This window comes from Tachysurus vachellii, chromosome 1 (assembly GCF_030014155.1).
Source record: "Tachysurus vachellii isolate PV-2020 chromosome 1, HZAU_Pvac_v1, whole genome shotgun sequence".
NCBI classification, from domain to species: domain Eukaryota; kingdom Metazoa; phylum Chordata; class Actinopteri; order Siluriformes; family Bagridae; genus Tachysurus; species Tachysurus vachellii.
Window position 1 is genome coordinate 17,654,279 of NC_083460.1, and position 19,956 is coordinate 17,674,234.

The following is a 19,956-nucleotide window of genomic DNA, read 5'->3' on the forward strand; positions in this document are numbered from 1 at the left end:
TTGTACCGCTTATCCAAACTATCTCGGGTCACGGGGAGCCTGTGCGTCATGCGTCTCAGGCGTCATCGGGCATCAAGGCAGAATACACCCTGGACGGAGTGCCAACCCATCGCAGGGCATATATAAATAATAATTAAAACTAAAAAAGAACCATATATATATATATATATATATATATATATATATATATATATATATATATATATATATATATATATATATGTGTGTGTGTGTGTGTGTATAAAGACAATAATAATAATCATATAATAATAATATAATAACAATCATAACAATAATACTAAAACTAATTAAAACACAAAAAGTGCCATATATATCAAGACAATACTGCCAACTAACAATCAAACTTATTTTATGTCCTCCAAAATAAACAGAAAGTATGTTAAATAAATACTTATACATAATACATTTACATTTACATTTCTGGCATTAAGCAGACACCCTTTCCCAGAGTGACTACCATTTATTACATAATCTTTAAATATTAAATGAAAAGTAGGCTCATGGTTTTCCAAAAAGCTTTGTTTTTTTTGTGTCTTTACTGAGAAAAGCATTTTTTTTACAGGTTAGACTCCCTGAATTCATAATAAAATATGTACAACATATATGTAAAATATATGTTGTTACTGAAATAAACACATTTAGTGAATTAAAGACTTTAATATATTAATCTCATGCTTTAGAGTAATGGTCTTATTGGTCAAGTCATATTACACCCTTAAGTGTAAAACGTGTAAAATAAATTTAGAGTTATATACAGTAGCTTTAATATCATCAAACCTGAACATAAAATGAATGAACTTGTTATTTATTTAGAATCCAGTATATGACTTAATAAATCACAGCACACGTCATTAGATGTGTTTTAATTTACATGTCTGTAAATTACTTCCATATTACCACTTTATTTAACTTATTTAACTCTTGTAAACACTGTATATAATGCACTTGCTACTAAGTCTGTGGATCACGAGCTTCCTGACAGACAGAAAACAACAGGTGAGACTGGGAGGTGTCACCTCCAGCATTCAGAAAATCAGCACTGGTGCTCCACAGGGATGTGTCCTCTCCCCTCTGCTATTCTCCCTCTACACTAATGACTGCACTTCAAGTGACCAAACTGTTAAACTCCTGAAATTTGCAGATGATACTACGCTCATTGGTCTCATCCAAGATGGCAATGAATCTGCATACCGTCAGGAGGTGAAGCTGGTGCAGTCAGAACAGTCTGGAGCTAAACACCCTCATAACTGTGGAGATGATAGTGGACTTTAGGAAAGACCCCTAAACACTACTCCCCCTCAAAATATCCAACGGCCCGGTGTCATCTATGGAGGCCTTCAATTTTCTGGGCACTACCATTTCCCAAGACCTGAAATGGGAGTGCAACATAAACTCTATCATCAAAAAGGCCCAGCAGAGGATGTACTTTCTACGTCAATTAAGGAAGCATGGTCTGCCACAGGAGCTGTTGATGCTGTTCTACACTGCAGTCATTGAATCTGTCCTGTGCACATCCATCACCATCTGGTTTGGTGCAGCAACAAAACAGGACAGGAACAGGCCGCAACGCACGGTTAGAACAGCAGAAAAGATAATTGGTGCCCCCCTGTGCACTCTCCAGGACTTGTATGACACAAGAACCAGAAACCGGGCAGGAAAAATCACTACTGGCCCTTAGCACCCTGGACATAACCTCTTTCAGGTCCTCCCTTCTGGCAGGTGCTACAGAACTTTGCTTACTAAAACTGCCAGACATAGGAACAGTTTCTTTCCCCAGGCAATCACCCTGATCAACAACTCACCATAATTATATTCACTGCTTCTTATCATAAGTACTGCATTATCAGGACTGTCAGTCATCAAATCATCTGTATATTACACACTACTGCTGCTGTATATTGCACAAAAAGCATAATATTGCACAATATTGTTATTTGCACTTCCAGACTTTATGTACATAACTGATCGTTCATATTCTATATTCATATTTTATATATTTTATTCGTTCTATATTTATATTTTATACTCATTCTGTCTATATTGTATCTCATCGTCTGCATTGTTTTCTTCTATAGTATAGTGTTATTTATGTCTGTACCTTTGAGAGTCACAAACTTCTGGAACCAAATTCCTTGTGTTGAATCTAATCTAATCGAATTAGAGTGTAGTGTTATTCACTAACACTTCCAGGCCACTAGGGGGCTCTTCAGACGGTTCAACAAGTTACTGCTCACAAGAAGAAGAAAGACACGTTTGTGTAGTGTGACGTCTATAGCAGCAGATAAAATGTCGATCTTTACACCTACAAATCAGATCCGTCTGACCAACGTGGCGGTGGTGAGGATGAAAAAAGGGGGGAAACGGTATGAAATCGCGTGTTATAAGAATAAGGTGATGAGCTGGAGATCTGGAGCGTAAGTATAATAGATAGAATTAGCTTCTTCGTGCTAACTGTGGCTAACAATCACAAGCTAAATTCTAAAGTTCTAGATTTGTTTATACAGCAACGGTGCAGTGTTTCATCTGTCATCTGTGTTTGATCTGTCAGTTGTTTATCCTCTGTGTTTGATCTGTCAGTTGTTTATCCTCTGTGTTTGATCTGTCAGTTGTTTATCCTCTGTGTTTGATCTGTCAGTTGTTTATCCTCTGTGTTTGATCTGTCAGTTGTTTATCCTCTGTGTTTGATCTGTCAGTTGTTTATCCTCTGTGTTTGATCTGTCAGTTGTTTATCATCTGTGTTTGATCTGTCAGTTGTTTATCATCTGTGTTTGATCTGTCAGTTGTTTATCATCTGTGTTTGATCTGTCAGTTGTTTATCCTCTGTGTTTGATCTGTCAGTTGTTTATCCTCTGTGTTTGATCTGTCAGTTGTTTATCATCTGTGTGTCTCATTTATCACTTTATCATCTCTGTGTTTGATCTGTCAGTTGTTTATCATCTGTGTGTTTGATTTGTCAGTTGTTTATCCTCTGTGTTTGATCTGTCAGTTGTTTATCATCTGTGTGTCTGATTTGTCAGTTGTTTATCATCTGTGTGTCTCATTTATCACTTCTTTATCATCTCTGTGTTTCTAAACTGTTACAGAGAGAAAGATCTGGATGAAGTTCTTCAGACCCCTACAGTGTTTATAAATGTGTCCAAGGGGCAAGTGGCCAAGAAGGAGGATTTATTAAAAGCCTTTGGGACAGAAGACTTAACAGAAATCTGCAAACAGGTAAATGTGCTTTAGAACAAAAGTGTAATATTTGATTTCTTTATATAATTCTGTAAGACAGAGTTTTGTCAGTGTGTATTAGGGCATCATGTTTTTCACACCATTGTTAGAACAGAACATTGTCATTTGCCTTCTCTGTGTTTATTCTGTGTTTATTTACCTGTGCTGATTGTCCACATGCATGAATATAATAAATTGTTGAGTCAGTTTGTATAGAATGATCAGTAACAGTAGGGTTTGAATTAGAAGAGGAAGCCGCAGCTTGTGATCAGGAATAAAACACTTCAACACTAACGTGACACTTTTAGATGTTTGAGGTTGAAGTTTTTCTGCTTTATTTACCGTGTATGTGAATACCTGGTTGTAACTTCTGCCTTTTCCATTACAGATTCTGGCAAAAGGAGAACTTCAGGTGTCCGATAAGGAACGACAGTCTCAGCAAGAGCAGATGTTTCGGGACATCGCTACGATTGTGGCTGAGAAATGTGTAAATCCTGAAACCAAGCGTCCTTATACAGTGAACCTAATCGAAAGAGCTATGAAGGACATTCACTACTCAGTCAAAGCCACTAAGAGCACGAAACAACAGGTGAGGAGAATATACCGGTATCTGAGCCGGAAACTATCGTTTTGTTCTGATTTTATATTATACGTGTGAGCAGAACAGGCAAGTGTGATCACCATGACATGTAACATGCCTTTAGATTTAGCTGTACAATAATGTTTAGGCCAAAAAAATGTTATTTATATAGTCTGTATAGAGAGAATGCTTTTTGTGTGTGTACACACACACACACACACACACACACACACACACAGCATATACATATAGATAGATGTATATACAGAGAGAGAGATGGATAGATAGATGTATACACACACAAATAGAGAGTATATAGGCATGTACACACACACACAGAATACACATATAGATAGCTGTATACACACATGTATCAGGGGCTCTAAAAACTATTGGAACTACTTTCAGTTTTTTGTTCTAATAATAACTTAATATAACAATAAAACTGTACAATCCCAGCACTCATAATAGCAGGCATTATTTTTATTAAACACTGTGTATTCTTTACCCATCTAGGCACTTGAGGTGATCAAACAGCTGAAGGAATCCATCCAGATACAGAGAGCTCATATGCGACTCCGCTTCATCCTGCCAGCTAAAGACGGGAAGAGACTGAAAGAGAAACTTAAACCGCTCTTAAAGGTGGTGGAGAGTGAAGACTTTGATGATCAGCTGGAGATGGTGAGAGATTTTGGTTTGATTTTTTGTGTTTTGTGAGAATGTTTGCATAAACCTTATGTTTTGGCCTCAATTTTACTCAATCTTACTTCATTTCTGAGTTGATTGCCACCATTTTTCTTTTATGTTCATGTAACTAAATGGCACGTTTCTGCCCCATAGGTTTGTTTAATTGATCCAGGCTGCTTTCGGGAAATTGATGAGCTGATTCGCTGTGAGACAAAAGGCAAAGGTTCAGTGGAGGTTCTCAGCCTGAAAGATGTGGAAGAAGGCGATGAGAAACTGGAATAACTCGTCTTAAATCTGCCTCCTAATGCCACACTAACTACTTCCACATTAAATTATATCTTTCTTTTATGTATCATGACTGTGTTTCAATATATGATTTGAAATGATTTATATAACCAGAGACTGGATTTAATGAAGCCTCAAGCAGCGTTTGTAGCACAACATAGCTCGTGATCTTTTTTTAACGGACCAGTAATCGTTGATTTTCTAAAAGTTTAGGCATGTTGACTGTTTGAGGTTTCAGTAAATCTTCCTGAAGGATTTATCCGTAATTCATGAATAAGTAAGTAGTGAGTAATTAATAATCCAGCTCAAATCACAACTAAGGGGTTTGTTTTCTGTGAAAATCGAAATGATTTGTATGACTGCAAGACAGACAACAGACAGATTTATTTAAATAAATACAACATGAAAAGTGAAGCATAGGAAATATTCATCTGATGACAGATGTTGTTCCTGCCCCTTCCACATCACCCACCCTCCGCTCATCTGACTCAAATGTGCAGTTTGTCAATGTTCCTGTTATTCGTATCATGTGTAAAGTTCAAAACTAGTGTAAATATTTACAACCTGCTCCTGTAAAAAAAACTATCTGTCCCTACAGTATAGTCTGACTCCTTAAATGTGTGCCATGTATCTGAATGAAAACAAAGTTGATCAGAATCAACACCAGGATACCTACAACATTTTGTTTTGTTGTTTTTTGTTTTTCTCTCTCTCGTTTTTTCCCCCTTCCATTTTTTCTCTCTTTTTTTTTTTTTTTTTTTTTTTTTCTCTTTCGGTTTCAAATCCGGATTATAATATTATACAACCTGGATCAGCTCGAAGAATATATCGACGCGCACTTCAACACACTCTGCTGCACCATGAACAGGGACAAACCAGATCACAACAAAAAAAGTAAAGGTAACTCCACTCCAAACTCCAAGAGACCTCGTCCCAATTCACCTTTCAGCTCAAGTACAACACCATCCACATCACCCAAACCGCCGTGCTGCACTGAGGTAAGCGATATTCTGCTATCAATCGAAAATAAACTCACCGGACTTGATACCAGGATTGCACTCATAGAAGTCATACACAAGGAATTCCAAGAATTACGGTACAGCTTAGAATTCAGCCAAGAACAGATAGACACTCTCACTAAAGAAAATAACTTTTTAAAGGACTCCGTGCAAGCACTTACCGTTCAATTCACTTCCGTTGTCGCTGAAAACAAAACCATGAAAGAAAACATTTTGGACTTGCAATCGCGCAGCATGAGGGACAATTTAGTTTTTACAGGCATCCCGGAACAAACTCCAGACGACCCCGAAAAATCAGTCAAGGATTTCATGATAAAACAACTCAAATTACCGGCGGAAACAGTACAGAGCATCACCTTTCACCGAGTTCACCGTATTAGATCAAAAAACAACAACAACCGACCACGAGCGATCATCGCAAAATTCGAACACTATAAACACAAAGAACTGGTTCAGAGGCAAGGCAAACAACTCAAAGGCACAAACTATGGACTCAATGATCAATATCCAAAGGTCATTCTCGAACGCCGGAAACAACTCTTCCCAATCCGAAAACAAAAAATAAATGAAGGAAAAAAGGCAGTCATTACAGTGGACAAATTATACATAGATGGACAACTATATCGTGATAAGGACATTACTCCCTGGCTTTTCTGAACACGTCACTTTCATTCCTGAGTCAATAACTGCCATAATCACTAAAACATGTCATCTATCACTTTTGTAACCTGGAACGTTCGTGGATTTGGTTCTCAGACAAAGAAGGTCAAAGTTTTTAATCATTTAAATAAATTACAAGCCGACATATGTCTCCTGCAAGAAACACATCTATCAGAATCAGATTATAACAAAATTAAATCATCAAATTACAGTCATTTATTTTCGGCTCACTACAACACAAAACAAAGAGGAGTATGCATTCTAATAAATAAAAAAATCTCTTTTATTCATAACACCACTATTACAGACCCTGAAGGACGATTCATTATTATAAACATCTCCATTAATAATAGCCCGGTCACAATTGGCAACTTGTATGGCCCAAACACAGATGACCCATCCTTTTTCCAGACCTTTTTCTCTTCAATTTCAAATTTTTCTAATTGTCCAGTTATAATTGCAGGTGATTTCAATACAGTTCTAGATCCAACAATAGATAGATGTAATAGTTTAGGCAATAAACGCATTTGGAAATCTGCAGAAACCATAAAACAGTTCATGAGTGATTTTGGTCTTGGCGATAGTTGGCGTCTACAGCATCCTAACAGTAAAGAATACTCATTTTTCTCACCAGTACACCACTCATATTCCCGCATTGACTTCTTTCTTACCAGTAATTCTATCATATCAAATATTTCTGAATCAAAGATTCATCCAATAGCCATCAGTGATCATGCCCCGGTAACATTAAAATGGAACACAACCAGTCAACATAAACCCAGCACCAGATGGCGATTTAACATATCCCTTCTGAAAGATCATGATTTTGACAGCTATTTCAAAAGAGAGTGGGCATGCTTTCTAGAGATGAATGACTCCCCGGAAACATCTCCATCTCTTCTGTGGGAAACAGGAAAAGCAGTACTAAGAGGAAAAATAATTTCATTCTCAGTTTACAAAAAAAGGAAAGAAAGGGATGAACAAGTAGAATTGGAACAAAAAATTAAACAACTAGAAGACATTAACATAAATAACCCAACAGAAGAAACACAGGATTCATTAAGAAAATATAAACTCAAATTGAACGAATTAATCAATAAACATACACAATTCCTAATTCATAGACTACGACAAGAAAACTTCCATCATAATAACAAATCTGGTAAATATTTGGCAAATCAAATCAAACAAAATAAGGAAAAAGCTACAATACCAGTGATTGTAGACACATCAGGGAAATCCACCAACTCACCAGAAGAAATAAATCAAATCTTTCAAAATTTTTATAGTAAATTATATTCCTCCAATAAAGACCCAGATCAGAAAGACATTGACTCATTCCTCAACAATATCAACCTGCCTCAACTCAGTAAACATGAAATACATACTCTTGAATCTCCCTTATCAGAATATGAACTTTTTAATGCCCTCAAACTCATGCCAAACAACAAAGCACCAGGCCCCGATGGATTCCCTGCTGAGTTCTACAAACACTTTTGGTCCATTTTATCACCACTTTTTGTCCGTATGATTACTGAATCAAAACAAAAATCAAAATTTCCAGATACTATGAACACAGCCACAATTTCACTCCTTCTTAAACCAAATAAAGACCCAACATTACCATCAAGTTATCGCCCGATTTCCCTAATCAATGTAGACGTTAAAATCATCGCCAAAGCACTAGCTCATAGAATAGAAAAAGTCACACCATCTATAATCCATCCAGATCAAACCGGTTTCATCAAAGGTAGACTTTCATCCAACAACACACGCAGACTTTTTAACTTGATGCATTATTCATCAACTCAAAAAAACAAAACCATCATAGTTACTCTTGACGCAGAAAAAGCTTTTGATAGGGTCAATTGGAAATTCCTGTTTTCCACATTAGAGAGGTTTCGTTTTGGGGAGTCATTCATTAATTGGATCAAAATTCTGTATACATCACCTTTAGCCACTGTCATCACCAATGGACTAACATCACATATCTTCACACTGCAACGGGGGACTAGACAAGGATGCCCACTCTCTCCTTCATTATTTACCATTTTCATTGAGCCACTAGCAGCAGCTATCCGTCAAAATAGCTACATTAAAGGAATTCAAACACTAAACATGCACCACAAAATTAGTCTTTACGCTGATGATATATTACTATATTTACAAGACCCCTCATCTTCATTACAAGAAACGATTAAACTCATTGATTCATTCTCAAATATCTCTGAATACTCGATCAACTGGAGTAAATCAGCCATACTTTCATTACATTCCAACAGCTTGGATGTGACATCCCAGACATCACCTATTCCTTTGTGCACTAACTATATCACATACTTGGGCATTAATGTTTCCCCCAGGCTGTCAGAGCTGTTTGGGCTCAACTTTACTCCATTACTTAAAACAATAAATGATGACCTTCATCGCTGGATGAATTTACCACTATCCATTATGGGCAGAATATCAGTAATTAAAATGACTATACTTCCTAAATTAAACTATTTATTTACAATGACTCCAGCACTACCCACCCTCACCTGGTTTAAATCACTAGATTCAATCGTCACTAAATTCTATTGGAAAAATAAGACTCCAAGAATTAAACTGACTACACTACAGAAACCAAAAACACAAGGAGGACTGGAAGCACCACATTTCTACCACTACTTTTTGGCCAATCAGCTCCAAAACATATACAAATGGATTCATCCTAACCCATCAGAAAGCACATGGATAGATGTTGAACAGTCAATTTGCAAAGAGATGAACATTTCAGAATTACCTTTCTATAGTCAGACAATCAAAAAGCATCACTGTTTTAAATCACCAACAATAGCCACAGCTCTGACAGCCTGGTGGAAATTTCATCAAATCACAAACACCCCTCTTGCACCATCTAAATACACCCCGATCTGGAATAACCCAGATTTTATAGTTAATAAGAAGCCACTAAACTTACGCACATGGGTAGATAAGGGCATCACACAACTTCAACACATCCTCCTTAATAATAACTTGGCACCATTTTCCCACTTGGTCCAGAAATACGGCATTGGGAATAATTGTTTTTTGGAATATTTACAAATCAAATCATCTATTCAATCAAAAATCGACACTCAGACAATTAATCTAGACCTTTCGCCTCCAATTTCAGAACTAATTAATATAACCTCACCAAAAAAACTACTCTCTCAAATATATAAAATAATATCCAAATCAGACAACACATTAAGCCTACCCAATGCTAAATGGGAATCAGACTTATCCATTGCTCCCAATGCCGCTTTCTGGACACAAATCTGCAAAAATATCTACTTCATGACAAAAAATGCCAACTTACAACTTATACAGTATAAAGTACTTCATAGATTTCACCTAACTGGACAGAAATTATTTAAAATGGGTTTTACTTCAGAAACATGCTCACATTGCACACAAAACACCCCAGACACCTATTTACACGCTATTTGGCTTTGCACCTCAGTTAAAAAATTCTGGGAAAATGTTATTGACTCACTATCCAACCTTATGGGGTGTCGCATCCCGCTATCTCCCTCCCTCTGTATATTAGGTGACGTATCCATAATCAATTTAAACAGTACAAACAGTCAATTACTCCTAGTGGCTCTAACTATCGCCAAGAAAACTATACTCATGAACTGGAAATCAAGGAACACCATACACATTATAACTTGGAAAAATTTATTAATAGAGTACATCTCCATGGAAAACTTGTTAACCTCCATTCAAAATAGTACATCAGAATTACACCCTTCTTGGTCATCTCTCTTTAACTTCAAACAGTCATGAATCCAGTGACCTTCTTTGTCTGAAGCCATCCTCAATGAAACACCATCAATAATCCCATCAATAATCACACATGATTGGGAGGAGGGGGGTCAGGAAGAGGCAGCTACACAGACTAATATCAAATATAAATAAAATACTTATAAGATTATATTTAAATCTCTCTCTCTCTCTCTCTCTCTCTCTCTCTCTCTCTCTCTCTCTCTCTCTTTTTCGCTGCTTCTGGACCCTGGTTGGATGTGGCATACTATGTGGCATACCATGCCATGTGCAGTTCTGATTAGTTGTGGGTGGGTGTGATGTGGGGCCGGGGGCATTGGGCTTTCGCCCTCCAGCTTGTACTTATGCCTGAGATTTCTTATCTCCGGTTGGCCCATCACTTGTCTCGCTGTTTTAATGCATCACATATTAGATGAGGTGTGCACACATTCATTTGGAGCATAAAAAAAAATAAAAATATATATATATATATATATATATATATATATATATATATATATATATATATATATGTGTGTATTTTATATATTTATAAATAGCTAATATCTATATATAAAAGCACACACATAGGGTAAGTGTGGCGCGGGCATGGCGGCCTGGGCTTTGCACTGGGCTGGTTCCATGCTACACGCCATGCTTTTTTAATGCATTATACACTAGTTGACATAAACATATCATGATTATAACAATGAAAGCCAAAAACAAAAAAAAAAAAAAAAAAAACAACAACAAAAAAAAAACACACAAACAGGGTAAGCGTGGCATGTGTGGGACGGCTGGGGATGGGGATGGATTTTGGGACCCTGGACCCGGCAGCACCTCACCTTGATAGCCCATTGTAATATGATGCTGGCGGGGGTCTATACTATGCCAGGGCCATGAGGGGTATCAGAAGCAGCTTTATAATACCTTATTATTAATAGCTGTATCAATATTACCATTATTATTATTATTATTATTATTATTATTATTATTATTATTATTATTATCGTTGCTATTATAAGTACTACTATTATCATTACTATTAATGGCTGTATCAGCATTATTATTGCTATTACTACTACTATTTCTACTTGTCCTCTTCCTGATCCTTTAACCTCCCCTTCATGAGTATATTTGTAAATATGTTTATCATTACTACTACTGCTAATACTATATTATTATTTCTTATTAATTGGGTTTTTTCATTATTATTATTATTATTATTATTATTATTATTATTATTATTATTATTGCTATTACTGTTGATACTGTCACATTTTATATCTGTTGTACTTCCCTACATGCTCCTTCATTCATATATCTCCACTCCCACACCCAGTTACACTTACAGTCACACACACACACACACACACACATTTTGTATATTGTATTTTGTACTCGTATTTTGCATCTAATTTCTCTTCTGTAAATATTGTAATTGTCTGTTTGCATAATAAAAAAAAAAAAAAAAAAAAAAAAAAAAAAAAAAAAAAAAAAAAGAATCAACACCAGGATAACATTGTACAAGAAAAAGTGCAAATAAAAATGAATCAAAAATGTATCTCAGATGTCTCATTTCTTCTAATGTGCACATCACGTACTCGTAAACTCTACAGTTTATAGTCAATAATACAGTACAGTAATACAATAATAATTTTGAACAGAGTTTGATATGTTGGACACTGATGCTGTGAATAATGGAATATGATAATGAAATGTTTTAAACCTGTCTTATCTGTAAGTAGTTCCTTATCAGAGTTTCACTCAATTCAAACACAAAAGTGTACAGCAGGTTTCACAGTATCATGAGTTCAGTGAGCGTTGAGGGACAAAATGCTTGGAATGGACATATGATGGTCCACAAAGAGAGGATCCTCTGATTCTGGCATTGCTGCTGCTTGTGTTGTTCTTCTTTGTTCCTGTGGCTCTGGAGCTGATTTAAACCACCAAATACTCAGCACTCCTCCTCCATTCAGAATCAACACTATACCAATCCAGCCGGAACATAAATATGCAACCATTCCCTTTTCAAAGGAATAGATGTGTCCAAAACACTTTGTGAAATGTGATTCAGTTCCACAGAGAGGGAATTGTTTCTCCACCTCCTTGCTCCACAGAGGACACCACTCTGGAGGATGTCACTCACTTGCACTGTCCCTGACTCTCACCCCTTCCTCATTTACGTTTACAACGTTTGGTAGATCCTCTTGTCCAGAGCGGCTTACGTTTATCTCATTCTTACAGGTGAGCAATTGAGGGTTAAGGGCCTTGCTCAGGGGCCCAGGAATGGTAGCTTGGTGGACCTGGGATTTGAACTCACAACCTTCCGATCAGTAGTCCAACGCCTTAAGTACTGATTTAACCCTCCCTTCGGCTGTGGTCCTTTGTTCAACGGCACACGTTGGTTGCTTCCCCACACCCCTGACTGGAGTCCTTACCCACCGTCCCTACCCCACATTGGGCATTGCTCCTGTTCACTGCTCCACAGGGGACATTGCTCTTTGGAGAACACAACTCTGCCCCTGTGCCCTGTAGAGGATTTCACCCTGCCCTGCCAAAGTTGTCACTCTGCCCCACTTGCTCAGGTGAGGATGCTGCTCCGCCCCCTTGCTGGTTTGTAAAATTTGCTCTGTTTTTGTGCAGTGGACATCCACCAAACTCCCCCCCCCCCCCTTGATAAATTGCAAACGCCGCTCTGCCCCCTTGCTTGGCTGTGAACGCCGCTCTGCCCCCTTGCCTCACCATCATACATCGTTACCTCTCCTGGCCTGGCCACTGTACGCTGTGTTCCCATCCTCCCCCAATTACTCTCTCCTGTTGTATCATGTCAATTTTTCAAACAATTTAACTTTTCTCTCTGTGCCTTTATCTTGCAACTGTTATTATATCATGTCTGTTGTTTTGCTTCCTTTCCAGTGTTTGGATATTTTCAGCCTTGGTCATCCAGGTGAATCGCTTTTTCTATGAAAATTTAAATTCTATACAAATTTGTATGACTGCAAGAAAGGCAACAGACAGATTTATTAAAACAATTAGAAGAAAACACACAAACTGAAGCATAGAAAATATTCCTCCCCATGACAGATCTTTCTCCAGCCCCTTCCACCTCGCCAGGCTCTACTCTCTTAACCTAAAGGTGCAGGTTTTAATATTTAAATTTGCTTGTATTATTTGTATCACACTCAATATCCTACAGAATTAAAAAAAATTCTACTGCAAATTTTTTCATTTTTATAATTTTATGGCCAAGAAAGTAGCTCCGCCCCCCATTTGGAACATAGCTTAGTTTATATTTCAAAGGATGTGCAAAATTCATCACCAGAGGTATTGACAACCTGCTCTTTCCCTGCACCCAGTATAATCTTCTCAAATTTGTGCCAAATACCTGACTTACAACAAACTTTATCCAAAAGCAGGATAACAATGTACAAGAAAGTGCTAATAAAAATGAAGTTAAATTATTTTGCATGTTCCCTACTCCGAAGCCTGCGTCGATGAGGCCGTATTACAGCAATAAATTATAAAATTAACAATGTCAAATTGTATATTTGGGAACTGCAGTTTGAACAGATGTCACAGAACACTGTTACTGTGAATAATGAAATATAAGGCTTAATAGTTTGAGACTTAAAGTGCTCTCAATTGGTTGTTGTGAAAAGTCTCAAATGTACAAAATGACCTCAGTAGTGCAGAGCAGGTTTTACAGTATCGTGAGTTTAGACGAGAGTTCAAGCTCTGTCTTTTTAAATAGGCCTTGTGGTTTGTCTGTAAGGACTCGGAATAAATGCAGCGTGGTGCCTAGCAAAGAGAGGATCCTCCAGTTCTGGCATTGCAGCTCCTTGTGTTGTTCTTATTTGCTCCTGTGGCTCTGGAGCTGATTTAAACCACCAAGTACTCAGCACTCCTCCTCCAATCAGATACAACACCATACCGATCCAGCCAGAATATAAAGATGCCCCCCATTCCCTTTTCAAAGGAATAGATGTGTCCAAATCACTGTTTGTTGCATGAGTGATCCAGCTCATAATCACCAGCATCAACAGCCCGGATAAAACAAAAACAAACCCAGCTGCTGCCTTGAATCGCACGTTCTGAGCGAACACGGTCAAGGCCACTATGTACAGCACTATGGGAATGACTCCGAGTCCAATCAAAACATTAAGAGATATTTTCCAGGAGTTAAATCGCCCAGACAGGGACAAAAGAGACTGATAGAAGTGGCAATGCAAATCTCCTACCCTCGGTTCCTGCCAGTTCAACCATATTCCATCCCAGTACAATGACAGAGTGTCTGTTGTGTTATCGACAGCTCCGGTCACAAGCCACACAGACAGGGTCCTGGTTAAAATGGTACAGATCCATCCAGAGACAGCCAACGTGACACTGGCCTGCTCGAAAACCTTCTGCCACTTCTCCATGATTAGATTCAGTGTTGAACACAAAGAAATTGTGAGCTCAGTTCTGCAGCAAACCCGGCGATCTGCATTCCAGCTGTGGGTGTGGAGACCACAGAGAATTCACTGCTGTTTTTTATCCATGGTTTCAAAACATTCAGTCGCTCTTCTCTTTTTTTCTTTCACCCGCAGGATAAACAACGATGTCACTGTGTGAAATCAACAACCTCCTCTGTCTTGACTTCTTTTGTGCGCAGAGCCACAACAGTGCATTCGAAGACACAAAGAATTAGGAAAAGAATGTAGTATGGAAGCAAATTTTATTCAAATAAGAACACGAGCACACGTTAAAGGTTTGTACCAGGAAGCTGCTATCAAAGAACATTCGTTTTATACTTCAGGAAAAACGGTATAAACTATATAATAGTTGTAAACTGAGTAAACATGAACTTTAATATGTTAAAAAAGAAAATCAGGATTCTTTCATGGATCCCTTAAAAATAAACTGTAATCAGTGCCACATCAAAATTGTACTGATATCTAACACCAAATCTAACAGCACTTCTAAAATAATTCACATAAGGACAAGAATTTAAGTTTATTCTACAAAAAAAAAGGAAAAAACTACTACAGGTTTAGAGGCGTAAAACTATGACTTTGAAATGAATTCTATGTGACATGAAGGTTGAGTCGCTGGAGGACGGGTTTTTAACACGGTATTGTATTTCTTTCATTTTTGGTTGTATTTACATTATTTGACTATGGGATTAAACATGCAGTCATAACACAAAAATAACATCAGATGAATCGTTTAGGGCAATCAAATGAATTTGTACTTAAAAGTAGAACATTTTAGGAATCCTTAAACAATTCTTCACAAAAGTTGGACTGTAAATACGTCATATTCTTTAATATGGTTTCATAGAAAGACATAAAGTGTAAAAATAAAAACAAAAAAATAAATAAATTAAAACTGACCGAGAGATTATTATAAATGGCAAAAAAACAAAAGATTTTTAGAAGAAACTGTGAATAATAGTTATCGTGTAACATTCCACAACATTACAATAACAATGTCCTTTTGTGATATGAAGGTGCCTTCATTTTAATCTCAGTAATGAAGTGGGTAAGTTTTAACCTCACACATAGTTCTTAAAGGCATAGCTGCTTTGTGGGCCTGACTTTGTTGCCGTATACCTGGAGAAATGTTTGACCCTCTCTGGTGGGCAGCTGGTGCAGAGAATTGCCCCTCCGATGAACAAAAACCCGGCCGTCACCCAGCCCACGTATATGGCAGCACCCATCTCTCTCTTCAGAGCCTCGTGCACTACAGGGTTATGGAAGTCCCTGATGATGGTGTCAGCCGTCCAGGAAACAGGAATTGCGGTGCCAAGTCCCGAAAGCATGAAAGTGATACCTGATGCCACCACGATCCTCGCCTTGGCCCTTGGATTACTGAGACAGTTGGTGCACTCGGCTCCTAGCAGGAAGATGAGGAACCCGAGACATGCAAGTGCCATGGTGGTGACCATGAGACCACGTGAGGCCTGCAATGTTGGGTCCAGGTCTAGCAAAGCATCGTACAGCTTGCATTGCATCTGTCCCGTGTGCTCGTAAACACACGTCATCCACAGACCTTCCCAGAAGACCTGCGCCACCACGATGTTAGTGCCCACAAACGCCGTCACCTTCCACATGGGCAAGGCGCAGATGATGATGGTACCAGCCAGGCCAATCATAGACAGTGTGATGCCCAGCACCTGCAGAGCCATAAGGAGGTCTAATAAAGTAGAGAGAAAAAAAATAAGATAAAATAGCAAACTGCATTTATTTCTCAAAATCCAGACTTTTGAAAACACTTCAGGTTTTAAAGACAAAAACATGACCAAGACTCGCTGAATAACTGATTTTCTGGGAAAGAAATGAACAAATAATTTTAGGAAGTTTACAAAGTATAATTTATAATATTTAATCTCTACATTTTTCTTTCATTTAATAGTTTTTGAAGTGATAAGATGTACTTTTAATCTAAATTCCTAACAAAACTAAACTGTAGATAACGAAAGATAACGAAGGAAAGATAACGAAGGAAATCTGCTGATATTCAACCTCGGCTATGTTCTGATCTCTTTAAAAGATAACTAGCAGTTAGCGTTCAGCTAGTTTGTATTCATGCTACCTAAAATTTGAGTTATGAAGAATTAAGCTGTTGTTAATCTTAGCTTTCTTGTATTTTACTTTTATAAGTTAAGTCTAAATAATGATAATAAAGTTATATAAGTTATATATAATACTTATAATAAAGTTTAAATAATGAGTATAAATAAATGAGAGAAGCTGAGTTTTGTAATGAAAGATCAAAACCACTATAAATAAATGTAATTATTATGTAATCCAGCCAAAGATAGCAGGCTACATTGCCAAAATAAAGTGCAGGACAAATGCAACTAAAATTAATGAATGCATCACAGAAACATGCATATAAAAACAAACAAACAAACAAACAAACAAACAAACAAACAAATAAATAAAGACAATTGAAGGATATTCTCATGCAGTGTAGTTTGTATTCTACTTCAGCTGTTCACCACTAGATGGCAGAGTTGTGCGAACGTTCTGTTCTCCTGGCACACACAGAACCACAGCGCCACTGATTGGTCAGAAGGTATTTATTAATTTTCTATTATAGAAGCTGTAACAATAACTCAAGCTGTAATTCAGATCACTAGCAAACACATATAAAGCTTCGAACCGTTGATATGGTAACTATTTCTGTAACAATATATTTATTTAAAGCTATGTGGACATTCCTGACCATCAACACCTCTGGCCAGATGTTCTTCCCCAAAATATTTACCAGAAGACTGTAAGCACATCATTATCTAGAATGTCTTTGTGTGCCGTACCATTAAGATTTCCCTTTACTGGAACTAAGAGGCATAAACCTGTTCCAGCATGACAGTGTTCCTGTGCACAAAGCAAGGCCAATGAAGACCAACGCTTGCCCTCACAGCCCCACCGGGCTACTGGGATAAATTGGAATGTCAACTGTGCACCAAGTACAGCTGTCTATCATCACTGTCTGACCTCTCAAATGTTCTTGTGGATAAATGAGCCGCAATGTCCTCACAAACACCCTCCAAATTCTGATTTGAAAGCCTTCCCAGAAGAGTGGAGGTTATTCTAACAGCAAATGGAAAATTAAATCTGAACGGGGACACATGGGTGTGATTGTTTCAGGTGTACATTTAGTTTTGACCATATCCACCATTCATAACCACCTTCCAGCAGTAACATATGGTCACATCTTCCTACCCACTTATCCTCCAACCACATTCCACATCATGCATTATGACTTATGTGTTAAATATTAGTAGAAAAACCGGCCTCAGAAACCGTCCTGATCATCTCTGAGTCATTTATATTTGTTTTGATATAATCCAGGGTGAAAGCTCACACTTTGAAAGAAGATATTGGATTAAAGCCAAAAAATACATAAGACAGCTGATGTCATTGTGTAACTCATCAACATATAACCTAAAGGCCCAGATTTTGAGAATGGGACACATCAAGTCTTACATAAGATAAAGCAGCATTTTAGAAAAACTTTGTCTTGAAAAATCAAATAAAATCATTTTAGACAATTTGAAAAGATTCAGTTTAGCTCATGATTTTTTTTTTTTTTTTTTAATCAGGAAAGACGAAAGCTCCTCATATAAAGATGTGATGGTCTCAACTAATATAACTTTATAACCACCCAGTTCCATTTTAGCCTACAAACCACCCAGAAAGTCTGATAACATTTTTAAAAGTCAGAATAAAGCGTAATAATATACATAAGATGTCCAAAACTGGTTATTTCCTTGCTTTTAAAAGATACGGTATGCTAGTGGCATGGGTGTGTCTTATCAGATGTTCCACACAGGTTGCTAAGCAGGTTTTTGATGGGCGTCGATGCAAGCCGAGGAAGTGAAGCATTCGTGGTATCAGTTGAAACTCAAACAGTGAAACCAAACTAAAAATAGCCTTTATAAAAATGATTTATTTTAATTGCACAGCAGGTTATCTGAAGAACTTCGATATATGTTTGGCCCAATCAGTGCCAAAAACCTAATAAAACATTGTGCACATATATATATTTAGTACAGTGTGAACATACAACAGAATTTCAAATAATAGTGGACAGGTGAAATAGTATAAATAGTCTTCAAACTTAAAATAGACATTATTTTAAAGACATTTGTGCAAAGTCTTATGCATAAAGTCCTTCACAAGCTTTTAGATGTAGGTCTTGGTGGGCGTGGCAGACCTCTGTGATGCTGCGACATAGCTGGGTGCACTTGATACTTTAGACTTGACCGTCTTATACGTGACGGATGGCGCATGATCTTCTTTCTTTGGACAGGAACAACAGAGAAGTGCTCCTCCTAGCATCAAGAGAAATCCAGCTCCCCATCCGATGTACAGTGAAGCCCCCAGCTCACGCTTTTGGGCATCGACCAGTAAGGGGTTGTAGAAATCTCTCGTTATACTGTTGGCCGTCCAGGACACAGGAATAAAGGTGAGGACTCCTGCAATGATAAGGACAACTCCAGCAGCAATAGATGCCCTGCTTTTGCCATTTCCCTCAGAAATAAAATTGGTGCACTTGCCAGCAGCGAAGGCCATAAAGATCCCTGCGAGGCCCACCACCAGTGCGACAACCACCATCGCACGGGCAGCCTGCAGGTCCGAAGTCAGAGCGAGCATGGAATCGTAGACCTTGCATTGCATCTGACCTGTGCTCTGCACCACGCAGGTCATCCAAATGCCCTCCCAGAAGATCTGGGACGTCACAATGTTGTTTCCTATGAAGGCAGTGACTCGCCACATGGGCAAGGCACAGATTATGATCACCCCGATGTAGCCAATTAAAGCTAGCGTACACCCCAGCATCTGCAGCCCCGCCGATGCCATTTCCACATCAGATCTGTTTAACACTCAGCGATAGACGTTTTCTCTTTCTCTCTCCGGCACAGAATCAGTTTGAGATTGTGTTCAGGAGACTGTTAGTGCTAAAGCAAAGAGGTGTGTGCAATCGTTTAGGGCTGTCTCTCAAAGCCATGACAATACCAGCTTTACAGGATTCTTTATGGTATGGACAAAGCGGGGAGGGGGGTTACATTCTGTACTGAAGATCAGCTTACACGCTTGTGGTTGAAACTCTTTGGAAGGAAACTCAAAATCACCCGGGCAATATGCAAAATATGCAGATACACTGGTTTTGGTTTTACAAACCGAGTCTGTAAGCAAACACACTACAGAG

At 38.0% G+C, this 19,956-nt stretch overlaps 3 protein-coding genes across 3 annotated transcripts; 1 reads left to right on the forward strand and 2 right to left on the reverse strand.

The window, feature by feature from the left end:
• Nucleotides 1-2,237: 2,237 nt before the first annotated feature.
• Nucleotides 2,238-4,851, forward strand: sbds (SBDS ribosome maturation factor). The gene is made up of 5 exons (XM_060875427.1): nt 2,238-2,435; nt 3,105-3,234; nt 3,623-3,823; nt 4,331-4,495; nt 4,655-4,851. Exons 1-5 carry the CDS (start codon nt 2,308-2,310, stop codon nt 4,781-4,783), a joined length of 753 nt encoding a protein of 250 aa, XP_060731410.1. The 5' UTR covers nt 2,238-2,307; the 3' UTR covers nt 4,784-4,851.
• Nucleotides 4,852-13,244: 8,393 nt separating this feature from the next.
• LOC132849191 (claudin-4-like) lies at nt 13,245-14,876 on the reverse strand. Its single transcript, XM_060875450.1, has one exon. It carries the CDS (start codon nt 14,673-14,675, stop codon nt 14,001-14,003), a length of 675 nt encoding a protein of 224 aa, XP_060731433.1. The 5' UTR covers nt 14,676-14,876; the 3' UTR covers nt 13,245-14,000.
• Nucleotides 14,877-15,790: 914 nt separating this feature from the next.
• cldnj (claudin j) lies at nt 15,791-19,738 on the reverse strand. The gene is made up of 2 exons (XM_060875438.1): nt 19,101-19,738; nt 15,791-16,411 (listed from the first exon to the last, which is right to left on the reverse strand). Exons 1-2 carry the CDS (start codon nt 19,605-19,607, stop codon nt 15,791-15,793), a joined length of 1,128 nt encoding a protein of 375 aa, XP_060731421.1. The 5' UTR covers nt 19,608-19,738.
• Between the last annotated feature and the right edge of the window lie 218 nt (nt 19,739-19,956).

What these genes read in the sequence shown, in the direction of transcription:
- sbds (XM_060875427.1), top strand. Translation starts at nt 2,308, where the DNA reads ATGTCGATCTTTACACCTACAAATCAGATCCGTCTGACCAACGTGGCG. An exon ending in TAACAGAAATCTGCAAACAG is followed by an intron (nt 3,235 to 3,622) that starts GTAAATGTGCTT and finishes TTTCCATTACAG; the next exon opens with ATTCTGGCAAAAGGAGAACT. An exon ending in CTAAGAGCACGAAACAACAG is followed by an intron (nt 3,824 to 4,330) that starts GTGAGGAGAATA and finishes TTACCCATCTAG; the next exon opens with GCACTTGAGGTGATCAAACA.
- LOC132849191 (XM_060875450.1), bottom strand. Translation starts at nt 14,675, where the DNA reads ATGGAGAAGTGGCAGAAGGTTTTCGAGCAGGCCAGTGTCACGTTGGCT.
- cldnj (XM_060875438.1), bottom strand. Translation starts at nt 19,607, where the DNA reads ATGGCATCGGCGGGGCTGCAGATGCTGGGGTGTACGCTAGCTTTAATT. An exon ending in CACTGTACATCGGATGGGGA is followed by an intron (nt 16,412 to 19,100) that starts GCTGGATTTCTC and finishes ATGGCTCTGCAG; the next exon opens with GTGCTGGGCATCACACTGTC.